The following is an 18,426-nucleotide window of genomic DNA, read 5'->3' as shown; positions in this document are numbered from 1 at the left end:
AGGGAATGGCGCCAACCCTTCCCTGAAGTCTGTAGGAACAGTGTGGGCGAATCACTTTGGGAGGGCAGCACAGGAATGGGCTCTGTGCTGCCTGGTGAGGACAGAGGAGACAGGAGCATTCGTAATAACAACATCTGCAACCGTAAGTCCTTACTCAGCACAAGTTAATAGATACTTGCTCACGTAACAGCTCCGAAACCGTGAGTCATAGCAGTACCTTTTATAATTTTGGAATGTTTCATACGACAACCTAGATATAAACCTCCTTGCTGGTTCTTATCGCTGCTCCTGATGTGCTGGACATAGTCCTGCCTGTGGGAGACTCCTGATGTGGGTTCAGTGCAACAGCCCCAGCCTGTCTCAGCCAGGGTGATGGAGAGGTACGAGACCAGACTCAGGACCCTCCCTGTATGATACAGCTTCACAAAACATTGTGTCCTCAAAATAGTCCTCATCAGACTATGAGAAATGGAACTGACAGTGGTCATCAGGAACAACCTGGGACCTGCAAACACCGTACTCTGAGTGTGAAAGGACAGAAATGTAACCATATTCAGTAAATTTTGGGGCATTTGTCTCATACACAGCAGTTGTTACCAAAGACCTCGTAGCCTAAAAGAAATTAGCAAATTTAACCTGGTCATAAGTTCCAACGGGATTGTGCAGCTCACACACGTTGGTATTGCGTGGAGGACTGGGGGAACTGCAGATAATCGGAAATTCTTGAGCAATGTTTTGGGACAGGAGAACTAGGTTTTATTGCAAAATCACTTCTCTGGTTATAACTGTCCTATGCCCTGGCACCAGAACGACTATGTTTAAAAAAAAATTTGTGGCTGAAAAATTGTTTCTGGTTGAAAAGCCATTAAAACCCAATAAACCCAGAGGTATCTATGATTAGATGGTCAGTGCATGTCTTTGACACTCTTTTTCAAGAATATGTTGTTTCATGATGTTTCTCTCTTTCTAAGCTAGAGTAATTTTCTTTTTTTTTTTATGATTTGTTTCTAGTGATGCCAAATATGTACTTTGTGCCATTGTGACTTCAGAGCACATCTCAAAAGAGTTTTTCTTTTCAAACCAAAATTACCAGCACCTGGTATCTGAGCCATTTCCAAATTCAGACAATTTTAATTTGAAGGATTTATACTATCTCTGTTTCATACAACATCTACTGCTACTATTTAGGTATAAAACAATTAAACACGAACTGATGAAGCTGTGATCACAACTTCAGTATGTAAAGTAGCATATCCTAAACAAAAGTGCTGGGAATAGTGTGTGACTACAGCAGTGTAGAACATGGAGTAGAATATCAAGGACAGCTGATTTGGGGAAAAACTTTCTTAAAGACAAGTTACTTGAAAATCAAAGTTGATTTTAAGGACAGCCTTTTTTTTACAAGTAGCATTATTTGTAAAAATTTGTGGAAAGACAACAGGGAAGATGTCCACTGGTGGCAGTGGCAGCAGTCATCCAAAAAACTATTGACTCAACAAAACACAAACATGAACCTAATCAGAAGGAGATGGTGAGGCCGGGGGGAAGCACAAGGACAGCACAAAAGATGAGGGTTTTGTACACACATATCAAATCATGGGGGAAATAATGTTTCCTCAAAGGACAAAAATATCAAGAACATCACAGGAGATGCCAAGAAATTCTTGGAAGAAGGACTTCTTCAGGCTGTCGTGAGTTTATAAAATTGATATCAAGGTGCAATCTTTGGAAGAAATGGGAAATTGGAAATGTGTGGATGAGAAGAACTCTCTTCCACAGAAAAGAATTAAGGAAAGACCTGAGTTCCTTGAAAGACTAATGTTGGTAAAATGTTACGGCAGAATTAAACTGCAAAATTAAATTGTACAACAGAAAAGGTGTGAAAAGTGAATGAACAAAGAGAAACTGGAAGGAATCAGTGATAAAGGGATTGTGAGACGAACTGCAAATCTGATGCTCTAAAGTTACCAAAAAGGATTTTGGAGAAAAGCTTTTAGTGTAGCCAGCAGAATTATTGAGAAAAATGATAATTTCCTCAGTGAAATAATGTTACTTGAAAATGCCATTTTTCGGAGAGTTGGAGAAGAAAGATTAAAAGGACACCAGACATCACAATAAATCAGTAACAGTAGCTTGATTTTCAGAAACACCAACAAAAAAAGAAGGTAATATTCAATATTTTGGCAACCTGGATTAAAAATAACAAAGAATGAAGGAACACCATCATCACTATGAAGCCTGTGTCATAGATGAGGATATATGCAGGAGATGGAGACAATTATTGAATTGAGGTGCTCCAGGAAGGAGAAGAAACCACAGCTATCAGATAAACTGCTGAACTGTTGATGCCTTTCACTCAGAATACACCTACAAAAAACATGCAGAAAAAGAAACCTCAGCTTTGAGGAGCGCTGGTCAGCATTCGAGAAGAACATGGGAAAGGTAAAGATCCATAACTCACTTGTCTGTAACCTGGAAGCTCTTTCTAAAACATGAATACAGAAATGATCGAGCGTGTTAAACTAATGATTTACAGCTTCAAATGCAACAAGAGACCAGTTCAAAAATATAGGTAAAGAAACATTTGTCAGGTGGCAGAAGAAGTACGTGCCAGGGAGGCACTACGCAGACATGCCAACCAAACCAACTGGTGGTGGAGATAAGGGAAGTGCGTCCACAGGGAAACTGAGGCAGATTAACAGAGAAAACTCTGCAAAATACTAACAAGGTGCAACATGGCATGGTGTTCTCCATGGTGATTTGGTCACCATTGAGACCTCCTCTGTTCTCTATTTCTGCTGGCTGTGGTGCTGGGAAGGAGGAGGTTGGTAGCGTGGGACTCAGCATTGGTGTGGGGAGCATGGGGTCTGCATCCAACCTAGGCAACAGCCCGCAGCAGAGGTGTTGGATCTAGTTATTACCATCAGGGAGTGGGTGAGGCTCTTTCTGATGTAGGACAGTCTAAAATTTCCTGTTTATCTTCACAGGCTATACAGGGAAGTGGGAAAAGTTAGCTAATTGGTGAACTAACAGGTCCAATTCACTAGAGGGGACATCTCTTTCATGTCTGCTCTATGGGAACAGTCTGAAATGATATGGCTTGAGTAAGTAAGATTACTTTTGGATGTGAATTGTTGGGTTTTTTTTCATAAGGATTGAACAGCATAAAATCTTTGGGGACAGAAAGAATGGAGTAAAAGGAACAATTCAGGTTTTGGACATTGTAAGAACTGAGGAGTTTCTCAGAAGGAATTTGTGATACAGACAGGAGAAACACACATCTCCAGAATTTAGTAACTCCTCGCAGTTGAGTGAGTCATTGCAAACAAAGCTCATCGCACAAAGCAGTCAAGACAATTAAGGTACGCACAAGCCCAGTTGTGCAACATTTTGCTGAAGTAGTAAATTAGCTGACGACTGGTCTGAGGGATCCAAAGCGGGACTTTAGGCAGAAGTTAATACCATGCAAAACAACGAAGACTTAGAAGAGGGCTGGGTTTCATGTTAATTGGGCTTGTTGAAGAGTGGAAGCATATAAAAGCAGCAAACTGACCGATGTTCGTTGGCTGAGCTCCAAACTAAACAAGGAAGCCACTTTTAATGACTGAGAGTCTCTTTGCTGCCATGAAACAAGTGGTAGATTGTAAGTGGTTTATCAAACGATGATGGAGAAGGCATGTGAATGTCTTTTCACAACAGAAAACAATAGGTTACTTGTATAAGGTATTTTAAAACAAAGACAGATGATAGGAGAGGTGAAAGTCTAGGAAGGAGAATACATGGTCAAAGACCATGTAAGTTTAACACCAGTTTGGCCAGAAATGAACATATAGTCTGGCAAGGGTTGACAAGCTTTTGCACAGGGCTGTACGGAGTATGGATAACAAGCAAGGGAGAATTACTACCATCAAAACTCAAACCAAATCCTAAAAGAAAAAGTGGTAAAATATGTTGGGATTGCTCAGTTGTTGTAAAATATATGTGAGTAGACCAGGGGAGGTACTTATAAATACATATATATACATGTTTTATATATATACTTCATCACAGCTGCATCTTTGCCACTTGAAGTGGATGTCCCAACAGTAAGATGAACAAATCTGAACATTAAAGCTAAGCACAATCCCATTATATTGGCGGTGCTTGACTCTCGGACCTGACCTTCATGATTAGGTTTGCAGGAAGCTGTGAGTGGGAAGCTCAGGTGCTATAGAGTCAGACTGCCTACTGACATCCCCTGGTTTGAGGGCTGGAATTTTTAACAGGGTTTAAGATGTTGGTCCTTCAGTTCTGTTTAGAATTTCTTAGAATTCAGCCAGCAAATTTCCTGAGGCCCCTTTACAAATCCCACCATGGATGGCTCATGTCTGTTTCCAAGAAACCAGTGCTGAGGATTTGTGTCTACCAACAGGCTTGAATTTTTTTGGCTCTCTCCATGTACAACCAGAGGGAAAGAATAATGCTTTACTATGGCTTGGAAGGGTATTGGGAAGACTCTGGGATTAATCTGGCTTTGCACAGAGTGCATGGGCTCAAAAATGCCTATGCACAACCCTCTCCATGCCTTCTGCCCCAAACTCACCCATTTCGGCACAGGCTTACTACATTATTTAGCATGTTGCTTGTCAAGTAAGACTTTCCCAGGTGTGGGTTGGACATGATGAGGTTCCTCAGAGTGTAACAAGCTGATGTCATGATCTCGCCATAGCTGTTGGTATTTCCAGACTGGAATGACAGGAGACGTGATACATCTGGGAGCACCTGGTGAGCTAAAGAGGTGGAATGTTCCAATCAACATTTAAATAAAACCTAGCACAAGTGAATGATACTATTTGTGTTAGCACTATTCAATGCAAGAATGCAGTGTCATCTCTGGAAAGAGGCACCAATAATGTTGGACGGTAATGGCACAGTAGTCATCACTTGATTTTCAGAGACAAAATGAATGCTGCAGGTCTCTGGAAGGGCAATGATATTGGTCATGGGTAGTCAGGTCCAACTCTGTTCCCAAAACACTATCATCCTCATGATGCTGCAGATTTGTCATTGTCTATAAAGCATACCACATGCTTGTATGGACTTTGAGATAGCACACATTTTGTTAATTAAGCCTGCAGATATCACCTGTAATTGTCCTTTTGGCCAGAAGAAGTGGCACTGCTTTGCCCAATTTCGGAGCTTGGCTAAGTCCTATTATGGGGTTTACAAAACGAGGCGGGCAGATATTAGAGAGTTAGAAACTAGACATTGTTCTGGAATCCACTGTGGTGGAAATTACTTACCCATGGTTTTGTGGAGAACAGGATGCCGGGACATGTTGCTCAGCAAAGAAGCCCCAGACCGGACAACTTCAGAGCTGTTGGACTGGAGGAGCCGTGCTATGCGAGGCAAACCCTTTTCCTTCAAACCAATTAATTGGCTCATTGCGCTGGACATCTAGGAGACAGAACAGAGATGTCTCATGATTTCTAATGCTGGGAGGACACAACAGGAATTATGTATGGGGCCAGACAAACCCATATATGGGTATGGGTAGATGCGTAGATGGGTATATGGGTATGGGTATATGGGTACGGGTAGATGACTATGCTATAAAATAAGCATCTGTATAATACCTTCTTCTGCTACCGTAATCCCACTTACTTTGTCATTTACCCCTCTTCTCCACAGGTATTTGCAAAGTCAGTCTCCCATCTTCTGTGATACGCCTGGTGCTTCTGTCCTTTTTCTGGAGCCTGAGTGGGGACAGTTGCTCACCCAACTGATATTCCCAAAAGCTGGAGAAGTTTTACCTTCATGTCCACATTGCCCTTGCCCTTCACAACGCCCTTGCAGCTCCCTGCCATGCCACAAGTAATAGGCTGCTTTGGAATAGGAACAGCTAATAATACCTTTAAAAAACAAGCTGGAGACCAAAATACTCATCTTGGATCCTGATCTCATGTTTGCTTACATAAATCTAGAAGATCTCAGGATGTAGCCAATGCAGATGAGTGTTCATGGACATTGAAGCACATACCCTTAATAAATTGCCCTCTTATTGATAGAGTATAAACTGAAGTTCTCAGCTACTGCCCCACCAGAGAGGCTGCTGGAGATTGTCACACCACCAGTGACACATGTCCATCAACAGTGACACGGGGATGGAGGGAACGGGCTGGAAGGCAACCCTCTTCCAGTGGGCTGAGACCCAATTTCCCTTCCATGCTCCAGGACACGTGTGCCGCATTACAGATTCACACCAGCAGGACTGGGATGTGTAAAGCCGAGTCTGAGAAGAGATTCAGAGTTCTCCTCTATAAGCTAAAGGGTTCTAGTAAGCTTTGTAACCTTGTCCCCAGTTTCCCTTTCCTTCAAGTGACAGCAAACCCAGCAACCCAGCCCAACTCCAGCTCTGAGCTGGAATAAGACCCTTGAAAGGAGAAGCCGCTTCTGCACATCCAGGCAAATTCCAACCATTCCCTTCCAGAAGGCTGAAATAAGTTGCTTCAACACTGTCAGAGCTGGTTTTTGTTTGTCTGTTTTCTTCCCCCCTGCCCAAAAGACATTCTTGTGTAATGATCTTGATTGCGGAAAGCCTTTTCATTTCCATGGAACACATAGCTCCAGCCCCATTTCTCTGATCAGCTCTACCCATACTGCGACAGCCTCTCTCCACCTTGTTAGTGCCACTGTTTAGTTAAACTGCAAAAAAAAAAAAAGTTCCCAAAGTATTCCACGTTGAAAGACTTGTAGCAAAAGCTCCCAGGAGATCAGAGCGGGCAGGTTAATACTGTCCTAGCAGTGAAGGCTCCTTTCGTGAGTCACTCCGTGTTTCTGGGTGGAACGCTTTGCACATGTGACACGCCTCTCCTACGTATGAAATAATTATCTCTTTATCTCCCTAGCCATCTTATTTAAATTGGAATTGATGAAGTTCGACACAAACAGACAAGTCGAGGTTTGTCCATGTGAACGCAGCCTGTGAGGACATGCTCACGGTAGCGATATTGGGCACAGCAGAGCTGCTGTCGTGACGTGGCCCTTGCGGTGCCCTAGCTCCTGCAATACCCACGGCGTCATGCAGTCCATGTAACCTCCATGCTGCCATACCTACGGGTTAGGACATCTATCAGAGCTATTTTACAAGCAGCTCTGATGTGAGGACAAGCCACAATCCACAGCACAACCCACCCTGTTATTAGAGCCACCTCCTACTTAAAAAACGCACACAGGTGGTGGCGCATGCACATCCTTTCTCTCTCCATTAATGACATCTGTCCACATGTGCACATCTGTGCACATCCTCACTGGTGTCCTGGGGGGAGGGCACCAATAGCAGTAGATGGTGGTGGTGTGACCAACCTAGAGGAGCCTCTGGAAAGTGTATGGATCTGGGATAGACTCTTGGGATGCTGATTATAACTCTCCATGAGACCTTGTTTTTGGCATTAATAAATACTTCAGCTACAGCATCCACTGTGGAATGACTTGCAATAGTGCCCTGAGGTTTAAGGAGGACATTTTCCTCTCTGATTACTGTAAGGTGCTGACACGTTTGGCTGAGCGCATGTGTGGAGGAGAGAGGAGTGCTTACCAGCCCTCGGCTCGCAGTGAGGTTCTGCAGGGCTCCAGCACAAGCTTCCAGGGTGGCATCCTTCTTGCTCTGATCCATCAGGGACAGGTAAGTGCGGATGGCATCAGAGTGGTAGAGCCAGGTGGGTCCTTTGGGTTTAAAATCCTCCTCTGGAAGGGGGACACCGTACTCGTCATTCTACAAAGAGATGAGAAACTGAAAGCTCAGATCCTGCTCCTCGCTTGCAGCCCCTGCCTGGGGCTGAATATCACATTTCTAAGCCCTCTGCGGCACATCTTACCTCCATTTTACCACTCCTGCTGTTGAAGCAGCCTGTGAGAGTTTTGTCCATATAAACGCTCCGGGCCATGTGGTTGAGCTGGGTGTACTTGTTGGGAACTTCGGCATCCAGGCGGTAGGAGAGGTTGTGCAGGATGCAGATGCAATTCTCCACAGACTGAAATCACCCCCAGAATAAAAATGCAAGCATCGCATTAGGCAGAAAAATATGGAGCAGCACCTGCTATAGCTACAGAGAGGACATATACTATGCCATGATTAGCAGTTATACTGTATAAGCTCCTGACCCTGCTTAAGGTAGCAATGGATGGGCAGGAAGAAGGAGGTAGAGCAGACAGGAATGAAGGCCACATAGCCCAAATGCTATACTGTGGATCTCAGTGAGCTGACTGACTCACTGAACCTTGTTAGGTCCCACTCCCACAGACAAGTTGATAAACAGGAAAAGAGAGCATGAGTACAGAGGGTGGTTACATCAAACTGCCCGCCATGAAATGCCAAATCTTGAAAGTCTTCCTCTTGCCTTAGTCAACTTCCAATGATTTTGTCCAAGTCACAGCTACAGATTAGGAGATATTTTTTACCAAGAACAGGCTTTTAACCCTCCTTTACCTGGATGTCAGAATGCCCAATATAAAGAGCAAGGGAGAATTTTCACACCAAAACTTGTGGTTACATTTCCAAAGAGCTGTGTTCATTATGTGCTGCTGAAACTGGTCTTCTTGCAAAAGCTGTCCCCAAAAGAGGATTTGCTCAATCCTGAGCTCATATGAAAGAATTTTGGTACTTTGCTGGGCATTAAGGACTTTAGGGTGTCTGGCTAGTATCACAGGTGTTGAACTCCTGAAAATGTGGCTATAAACACTATTTTGCCCAAGGTAAATGCCATTTACACATAGCAATCAGAGTCACAGTTAGGGGACTGGCAGAAAGATGCCAGCTCCTGGCTTCTTACTGAATGTGATGCCAGTCTGGGGCTTATATACTTAAGTCCTGCTGGATGAAGAGATGTGGTGGTGGGAAGAGCAAGAGATGAAGGTTAAGATGCTGGAAGAACCCCAAGGTGGGAGGGGAAGGGAGAGAAGCATATTGGGGGCTCAGGGGCCAAAATATTTTGCTGTGTCTCTGTGTTTGGTAAAGGGAAATTGTAAATCCCACCTCTACTTCAGGCCCAGAGCACAGAGGACTTGCAATCCTACAACAGATCACACTGGGGTTTGGAAGGACAAGAGCAGCCACGGAGTCCAGTCCCCTCTTGTGTTTGTTTGAAAGGGATTTTTGAGATATTCCCAAAGTTGCAATTATTAACTATGGGGCTGAACTCCAGCAAACAGCTTGGGGTGAGCATCTGGTACCTTATCATCAGGTCGGTTAGAAGCCACACAGTTCTGGGCATAAGTCATGACTGAATCGATCAAGCCAGGGTAATTCCTCATGGTCTGGCGCCCCATGTCTGCAGAACTCAAGTTTCTGAAGAAAGCCATTGCAGAGCATGTCAGGAGAGAAGGAGGAGAGAGGATTAGTTGGATTCACTTACTAGTCTCTATGGGCTCTGTTCTGGCTATGACTGTAATTGAATTTAAGGATATTTTTGTAGATTCAGCAAGGCTGCTGTACTGCTCTCATTTTGGAGGCCTTCTGTAGGACTGCAGTAGCGTATAGCTCTCTTGTTGCTCTTTAGGATTGATTTCATCTGGGAAAATGTCCTGTTAAGGAGCGCTGCATAGAAGACATCCTCCTAGTGAGAGTAACTATCAGCAATATTTTGCCTTAGAGGCTATGCATGTGACATTACACAGAGTCATCACTCCTTGGAGGTCTTTCCAAAGAAAAGACTGAATGAAGACCATCTGGGATTATTGTGAAAATCAGGAACGTGCAAATGGTTATAAGCATGGAGCTACAGAGGGTCAACAGCAATATTTGCATGGGAAATGAGGGCAGAGATGCTGAAGAGCAGCAATCGCTCTGACCAGGGGGATTGACCAGTTTGTAATGTTGTAATGTATTCCTGAGCACTGGTTGCTGCCAGGACAGGGGAGTTTTTCCAGTAACAGGAAATGTTTTTTGTTGTTTTGTTGTTTTTTTTTTCTTCCCTGTTTTATTGCCTTGTAGCTTGCAAATGAAAAACAAAGAGAGGTTGGCAGTCGTTGTGAGATATTCACTCCAGGCGTTCCAGAACTGGATTTGATGTTCACTGTGATTTGCAGCCTCCTCATTAACATGAATTCATCTGCAATCCAGAAATGCTTGAGCAGCAATGGCTCAAGCCCAGGGCAAAGCCAAGGCTGTTCTCATCTCTGCGTTATGATGTGGCAGGGCAGTGAATCAGAGCAATCCCGGCTCACCCCTCGGAGCAGGGGCTCCTGACCCAACCGCCCTGCTTTCCTTACTCAGCTTGCTCCCCAGTCCTGCTCCCCCCAGCCTTTTGAGCTCCCTCGCTGACCTGCATCTGGCAGTCTTCACTGGGGGTGTTGGATATTACTGCCACAGACTGATAAGTCTCAGGAGACAGAGCCTGCCTTGAGTTAAACTCCACGGAAAGCTCCTTTTACCAAGCTAATACTTCCCTCATTTTAATGGGTTATTTTGTGGCATCTGTGGGTTGAAATGGTCTTAAAAGTGGAGCACCTCATACGCGACATACACCACACATCCCGATGTGCAACTGCTCAGGGAAGATGCCTTCCAAGACAGGGAAGGCAGCAGCACTCGGTATCTTTCAGACACAGCTCCCAGCCACAGAAGATGATAGTATCATGTCTCAAAAGGCCCCTACCGTATTCACTCATTTTGTTTCATAAGCAGATACAGCTCCTACTAGCTGCATGTCTGGTAAGGGTGTGGTTGGTGCTGCGCTCCCTCGGGGAGAGCTTCAGTTGATGAAAGTACCTAATTATACAGGGTATTTTTTTTTCCCCACTTGTTCCCTGTGAGACAAGGAGCTCGCATCCAAGTGGAGGAGGGTGGCAGGAGAAACAGCAAGTCGGGGCGAAGATCCTCTACAAAAGGGCTCTGGCTTTCCCGTGAAAAAAATAAACTACTCTGGGCTCAATCTGCACCTCCTGTTTTGTAGCTGACCTGCCTGATGAAATGAGCCAGGAAAACTCCAGGACAATGGGATTGCTCTGTACTAAAACAGTTATGAAAATCAGTGGGAAAATGCTTGTTTTCCCCACATAGAGAATTCTGTCTTTTTGTCACCTAAAACCCAGACCAGTTTGTTTTCTAGCAACCAAAATTTTCTCTGGAAGCCTCAAAAATCTAAGGGCAAAAAGTGTCAACTTTCCTGGTCTGAGCTGAACACTGTCAGGTTTCAGTATTGCAGCTCTCTCGTGACAAAGCAACTTACATTTTTTGAGCAGAGACTTAGCAAGAACAAACTTATTTAAAAAAAAAAAAGCTACCAGGAAAATATTTTACATGTAATTTTTTTCTGCACCTTCTCTTAGTCAGGAAAACTTTCTCAAGGAGAATTTTTTATTACTACAATTGCAGTGAGCATGTCTTTAGCTTATTGTAAGAGGATTTAGACAGCTTCAGCTTCTGTCAACAGACACAAGCTGCAGTAGGTCCCTGCTTGATGACTCACCTCAAACAGCCTGTAGCATTGAAGAATACTTCTGGGTCAATAATTTCTCTTGTCCTATTGCAGCTGCCATCAGACCAGCCAGAGAAAGGGATGATAACACAGTCTGTTAAGACGGGGAGGGCCTCCTGTATCAACTCTTCTTTCAATTCATCAGTGGAGGAGAGGTTCCAGAGCAGTCCTAGGAAGGAGGTGGGAGACAAGCTCAAGCAGAGGGTCACCACGCATTAGAAATTTTCTTTAGGTCAGAGTGAATTGCAGCCACAAAGTCCTTCTTCACTCCATCCTGCTTTGAACTAAGGGTGCAGAGGCTGCCCTAAACCCTAATCTCTGTCCATCCCTATGGGAGATAGGCAGGATGGGCACCAGGAGCATGGTATCATGTGGAGATGGGCGTCTAAGCATCCTCCCTCCTCCCAAAATTGTTTATTGCCATTAGGTTGCCGGGGGAAGGCATTTCTCCAGGGATCTCGTAAAGGCTTGCACACAAGACCTGTCACAGCTGAGGGTGACCTGCACCAACAAACTCACGTCAATCCTTCAAGAAATGGTGAGACACGAATGAGATAACCTGCCCAACCATATTGGGATTGCCAGCAGCCTTGGCCTTCCCTGGGAACAGCACGGGGGCCAGGGCTGCAGGAAGGCATGGGAATGGCAGGGTGGCCACAGCTGTGGGGGGAAACCTGGGGCAGGTGCTTCCCCAACGGGCACTTATGATGTGAGAAACCCTTACGGGACATCGAAGGGCCAGGTCCTCCTCTGACTTCTGTTTTAGGTTGCCATTTCATGCGACAGGAGCATAAAACATCCTCTTTGCGGTATGGCAGCACAATGGCTACTGGGCTACTGGTCCTTTGCTTTGGAGCAACATGGACCACAGGCAGGGAAGAGCATGGTCTTTGCTGAGGGTTGAGCAGTCTGCTGTGTACCTGTCAGTTGTTTCTGAATTTCAGTGTTCCCCGTCCTCCGTAGGAGGCTCACGCACTCCCTTATTCCATTCTGTCGCCGGGTTTCTATCTTGTTGGTTGGATTCTTGAAGACCAAATTTCGGAGGGCTCCAGCTGCTGCCCGCTGAACATTCTGGTTTGTGCTGCGGAGCAGCTCAACGAGCTTGGCGATTCCCCCCAGCCGATAGACCTGTACCAGGAAAGACATGCTGCCATCAGCACGGTGTGCAGAGCATCGCTGGGACAGGGACAACTAGAACTGTCATGACAATGCAAGGAGTCAACATGGCACATACTCAGGAGAGCTGGAAAAGCAGACCTGGCAGTAAAGGTTGGCTAGAGCTTGCAGATGGCATGTCTGGTTCAGGCTATAGGTCATGAGCACAAAGGTGCTAGCCTTGAGGTTGGAGCTTAAACTCTAGAAGTGGATGTCTATGAGTAATGGCCATGGACTGAATCCTTTGCTGATGTAAATGTGCTCGTTCCTGCAGACTTTCACCTACCTCCATCAGTTTGCATCACGTGAAAATGTTGCTCTGCCTATCTGTAGAGGCCATTTATAGCAATATAATGACATGATGTGGTAATTTACCTGCATCCTGAAATCACAGGCTGAGCTTAGAGGGATGGTCATGGTACAGTGTAAACACTCCCGAGATCAGCCAGAAGCAGTACTGGGCCATACTGCAGCACTCAACAGGGACAACATCGGAAAGGGGTGTGAATCCCAACCTGCAGGACACCACATATGCCGGGGAGGTTTGAAGGCAAATTCCTCCAGCTGAGCTCTCCAAAATGATGAGGCTTCCTGCTGTAGGATGTCCTCTGTACCAGGTCTCCCGGGGACATGATCCCGCATGGAGCCCTTCCTGGCACAAACCAACCCATTGGCTGGAGATTTGCTGACAATAGAAAATGAATGAGCACCTTTTAGAAAGGGAAGAAAACAAGTGTACGCTCGCATGACTCACATACCTGCTCTGACACATCTTTCTGGGAAGCGATGGGACAGGCCAGTGCTCAGAGACTGTTTACAACGGTAACGAAGGGTGTGGTCACCCCACAATTAGTGCCTGTAACGTGGGCTGGGGTACCTGCACTCAGTTCAGCTGCAGCAAGGGCACAGAGGTACATCCCCACACTGCGCCAGCATGTCCAGCTCCACTATTATGCCAGGAAATGGAAAGTCACCTCTGTAGGAATGGCATCTTGATAAACCCATGTTTGCATGACTGCAAACATGCCAGGGTGGGGATAAACTTTTGTGACAGTCTTGCTACAGCAGATCCATCCTTGAGACTGCCTCCTTTGCTGCATGTTGGCATGAATTTAGTAATCGGAGAGTAAAAGCGTAAGAAAAATAAGCTGTGCTGTAAGAAGGGCTTCTGTTTGATCAAATATCTTTGTACATGATCACTAATTAACCCATTGGCTTAGATGGCTGAAAATGGCTGAAATGGCTGAAAATGGCTGAAATGTCACTGAGCAATGCACAATGAAGATTACGGTGGGATTTAGGGCAATTTTGTGTGGCTCTGACACTGCAGCTCTGAGATAGCAGAAGATTCATGTGGAACGGGGTGCAATTGCATCCAGAAGAGGACACTGCATCTGGATGGCTGCTCCCGTATTGCCAAAACCTGTCAATCTGTGTCACAGCAGCTTATGGTGGTAATGTGGAAACAGTCTCTTCTGCTGCCTGGTAACTATTCGCCTGTGTTAAAATCCTGACTGACTGCTATTAAGAGAAAGTGGCCACTAATAGTTGAAAAATCTACTTAATTCTTAAGTGTAACTAATGAGGTATAAGGCTCCATCATGAAAATCAAGGGGACCTACGGATCCTTGGTACTGAGGAAAACCAGTTTTATCCATCTCATGTGCCATCACGTCCAGTGTGACAGCAGAGCTCTGAAGGAGTTTGCTCACCTCTTGCTTGGCAGACTCATCCTGGAAGCAAGTGTGCTGGAGGTAGTAAGCACCCATGGCCTGGTATTTGTCATCAGAGGAGCACAGAAGTTGTATGGCTTTCTGGATGGTCATTGTACCGCCGTCTATCTCATCACCACATATTCTGTGTTAAAGAGAAATACAGCACTGATTGAGTGCTCAGCCAGAAGGGCTATGTCAGTACTGGGAATTATTAGGAAGGAATCAATTACAAAATGTAAAATATTATCACATCGCTGTGTAAACCGCACGTTGCACCCCTAGTGCATTTCTCTGTCTCAGAAAAATGAGACGATAAAAGTGGAAAATATGCAGTGGAGGACACTAAGACTAATAAATTATGGATCCAGTCTATCCAGAAACAAAAGAGAGAGAAAATAAAAGCTCGGTTGAGGTGCTAGATGTCTAATCATGTCTAAAGTGGAAGGTTTAATGAACAGAGAACCAGTATTCACTGTTCCTCAAATAAAAGAATTAGTGGACAAGAGTGAAACCATCCGTCAGGTTATTAGGACAATCTAAAGTAGGCAGATGCTTTTCCCACAGCATGTGTTCCTTTGACGTGAGATGTGGTGGAAGCAAAACGGTGAGAGCAGTTGATGGTCTTGGGAGGCTAGAGCAGATCCCTTAGGAAAAGGCGACAGGCATGTCTGGAGTGATGGGATGGACAAATAATGAGTTTATGAAATAATAATAATATCACTGAGACATCCTGCTCCCAGGGTATGTTTACACTGGTAGTCTCCAAGCTCTTCATAAAAGTTGGCCACTGTCATCATCCCCTGTTAGAGGTAAAGAATGTGCCTACAGACTCCAGAGGAAGGACATGAATATCTCTGGCTTGGAGCAGGACGGAAACCTTGGGGAAAATACAAACACCTGAAGATCTGTCCACTTGTTTAGAAATATGAAGGTCCTGCTCTCTTTGGCTTGTACTTATTCAGCATCATCTGTGATGTTTTAACCACATAAAATTAGAAAAGGGTACAAACTTTCAGACTGATGAAGGGGCTCTGCACTGCAAAGCTTGTCTGTCTTTCCAATTATATCAGTTAGTCCAATAAAAGTTACTATCTCTTCTTAGCATCCTTGCACCTTAGGCCTGCAGCTGGCTGCAGCAGGATCTCCGCTCACGGCAGCAATGTCTGCATTAATTTGCATCAGAGTAAATGACCATGCAAAGTTCAGGCCTGAGAAGAGTCAAAACCCAAACTCCTGTTTGGTTATTACTATTTCAGCAGTGACGGGATACAAATGGGAAACGCTTTGTTAACAGTGGATGAAATCAAAAAGCGGGGGGGCTTTGCTAGGACAACTGGGTCATCGTTGTGCCTGATTGATGTTATTCCTTCTCAAGATCCAGTTGCAACTGATGGTGAGTTTTACCTGAAGACTGGGAGATCAGTTCCTGTTTGAACCACATTAATTTGTATACAAGCTCTTGCTCCATGTCATACTAGTGAGTGACTATGTAGAGGGGCTGATCATCTTCAGACAATTCGATAGACTGATAAAACAGTGGTTTTTAATAAGTTCTTTAAATGAACCTGTTACATTTGAAGTATTAAATACTATTACGAGGGAGCGGCTTCTTCTAGGCACGGGATATACAGACTCATTTTGATTGTGCCAAAGAAATGTTAAGAATAAAGGTCTAGAAGGGACACCCAGGTGTGGTCACCACAGCCAGCAGCTTAATAAGATAAAATATTTTGTCCTTAAGCATCCAAACGTTCACCTCCACACAGCATGGGCCAGTGAATAATATCCACAATTCTACAGCAAATTTCATACAAAATATGAAAAGCCAACTATTATGCTGTGACACTGGAAGACAGCAGGAAAGACTCTTTTCTCTCCCCTACCTTCACTGGTAGAAAGTGGCACCCATTTTAAATTGCTCATTTAAGCACTTGTGTAGTCAATGGAGAGAAACAGGTGCTTCCAAAGAACAACTTGGCTTTGTGTCTTAGACATTTTTCCTAAGACAGGAAGACCTGCCCTCTGGAGATACCTCTGCCTCTGTTGGCATACAGGAATGATAGACAACAGTCTTGGATAGGACCTTAAGCGTTCAATGTCTAAGGTTAGATGAACCTCATTCCACTTTTATTTCTACACTAACAATAAAACATCACTTCATCATATGGTTTTTCATCAGTTTGAAGCTCTATGAAAACTTGGCTCCAAGAAACTTCCATTACACTTGCAACAAGGAAACACAAAACTGGAAAGACAAAGTTTAAACTAGAAACTATGGAACCTCAGAAATCTTTGGTCCAGGATGCTGTGATTTTCTCTTAGTCTTTTTCATGCTCCTGAGACACACAATAGAGCTGAGATACTGATGGATCCAGCATGAGTAGCACCGGAGGGACTTCTCCTTTGAGAATTCAGACCTGGGCTGGCAGTGTGGGGAGGGAGGCATATTAATAAAAATACCAGGTCAGTGGCCATGCAGCATATGTAATCATGGTGGATTTTTTTTCCTTTTAATTTACCAAACTGAGAAAACCCCTAAATCAGGCGCACTTTTTATGAGAAAGAAGGATGTCCACTTGGTCCAGCTACTCAAGGAAGGCAATTTTCTACACATCCACTCCATAAGAAGGCCAAACCCTCCTTCAGCAGGGAAAAACTAGGCATCCAGGTCCAGTTCTGTGTGGGAAAAGATGGGAAGGTTCCATTTCCCCTGCTGGATCACCAACAGGGGAAGTTCACAGAGGGTAAGCAGCCAGGGTCAGTCACGCTGCCTGAGAAGCAGCAGTGATTTCTCCTAGCTGAGAATACAATCACCCTGGCAAAGCCCGTGCTAACGGGAGATTGTTCATCAGCCAGTCAGGGATATTCCTAACCAGAGCTACACTACAAGAACAACAGCCTGCTCCAAGACAAATTCTTGGACTGTGGCCATCTCCAACCTGGGCCAATGTGCCTGGTATGAAGAGCTCCAAAGGTGGTTGTTCTTCCACAAGAAAGAAGCAATCAGAATAGGGAGAGACCTCAATTAGAAATGATTCAACAGGAGACAAATTAGATGATCAGATTCAGGTGCGGGAGGGAAACAAATACTTAAGAGGATCAGTATCACAGAAAGGCAAATTCCCTCATTTGATACTAATGACTTTTGTTCACTTTGTATCAGCAGATTGGTTCGCGTTAATCGGATCTAAGTCTCCATCCTGGTTGTTAGGGCTACAAGTCCCAGGAGAGGAAGAAGTCAGAAAACTCTAACAAATTCCATTGTTCATTAATAAAATCAGAGTAAAGACACTCAAGACAGAGTGTCTAGCACATCCAAGCCTTCCATAGTCAGGCCACACTGGAGCAAACCTGACAGCCATGCTTCAAACAGCCTTGTCCACCTCTGGGACATGGCACCAAGGTTTTGATGCCACTGAAAGCTCAGCTGGAGCTTCCCCTCAGGCTTTGCTCGGTGGGTAGATACCAGGGAAGATGGGAACAGATTGATGCTGAGCCAGGGAGGAGGGGATCCTCACCATGTGCAATGATATGAACCCTGCCAGGACAGCATCACGCACAGCTCCACAGCAATTGCTTTGGATGCAAACACACAATGCGGACCAGTCAGTATCACAAGGAGCCAGCACTGTGAAATAGTCATTTTTAGCGGCAGTTTATCCCAAATAAGAACAAACCAAAATGAAGGTGCCTATCATAGTACTTGGTTCTGCTTTCACTGTGTGGCATAGCCCTGGAGAATTTATGTTTTGATACTGATCTCCTTTATTTATCCCAGAAGGAGATCTATCAGAAAACACCCTCAGTACCTTTTCTGACTCTTTCAATAACTTTTGTATGTTTTCACTGTTTATAGTTATCCTGGTTTCGGCAGGGATAGAGTTAATTTTATTCCTAGTAGCTGGCACAGTGCTGTGTTTTGGATTTAGCATGAGAACAATGTTGATAACACACCGACGTTTTAGTTGTTGCTGAGCAGTGCTTACACTAGTCAAGGACTTTTCAGCTTCCCATGCTCTACCGACTGAGAAGGCTGGAGGTGCACAAGAAGCTGGGAGGGGGCACAGCCAGGACAGCTGACCCCAACTGGCCAGAGGGAC

At 44.7% G+C, this 18,426-nt stretch overlaps 1 protein-coding gene across 1 annotated transcript in view; it reads right to left on the bottom strand.

Moving 5' to 3' along the window:
- The window catches only part of PKP1 (plakophilin 1), a 43,810-nt gene that overhangs the window by 1,761 nt on the left and 23,623 nt on the right, over positions 1-18,426 (bottom strand). The window contains exons 4-11 of the mRNA XM_009320352.1: positions 14,324-14,468; positions 12,377-12,584; positions 11,448-11,625; positions 9,211-9,325; positions 7,857-8,012; positions 7,577-7,753; positions 5,283-5,436; positions 4,583-4,769 (exon numbers count right to left, since the gene is read on the bottom strand). Of these exons, the coding sequence (XP_009318627.1) occupies positions 4,583-4,769; positions 5,283-5,436; positions 7,577-7,753; positions 7,857-8,012; positions 9,211-9,325; positions 11,448-11,625; positions 12,377-12,584; positions 14,324-14,468 (1,320 nt within the window). The remainder of the gene's footprint in view (positions 1-4,582; positions 4,770-5,282; positions 5,437-7,576; positions 7,754-7,856; positions 8,013-9,210; positions 9,326-11,447; positions 11,626-12,376; positions 12,585-14,323; positions 14,469-18,426) is intronic.

Source organism: Pygoscelis adeliae, unplaced genomic scaffold (assembly GCF_000699105.1).
Source record: "Pygoscelis adeliae isolate BGI_AS28 unplaced genomic scaffold, ASM69910v1 Scaffold343, whole genome shotgun sequence".
NCBI classification, from domain to species: Eukaryota; Metazoa; Chordata; class Aves; order Sphenisciformes; family Spheniscidae; genus Pygoscelis; species Pygoscelis adeliae.
This window is presented reverse-complemented; position numbering and strand designations above follow the sequence as displayed.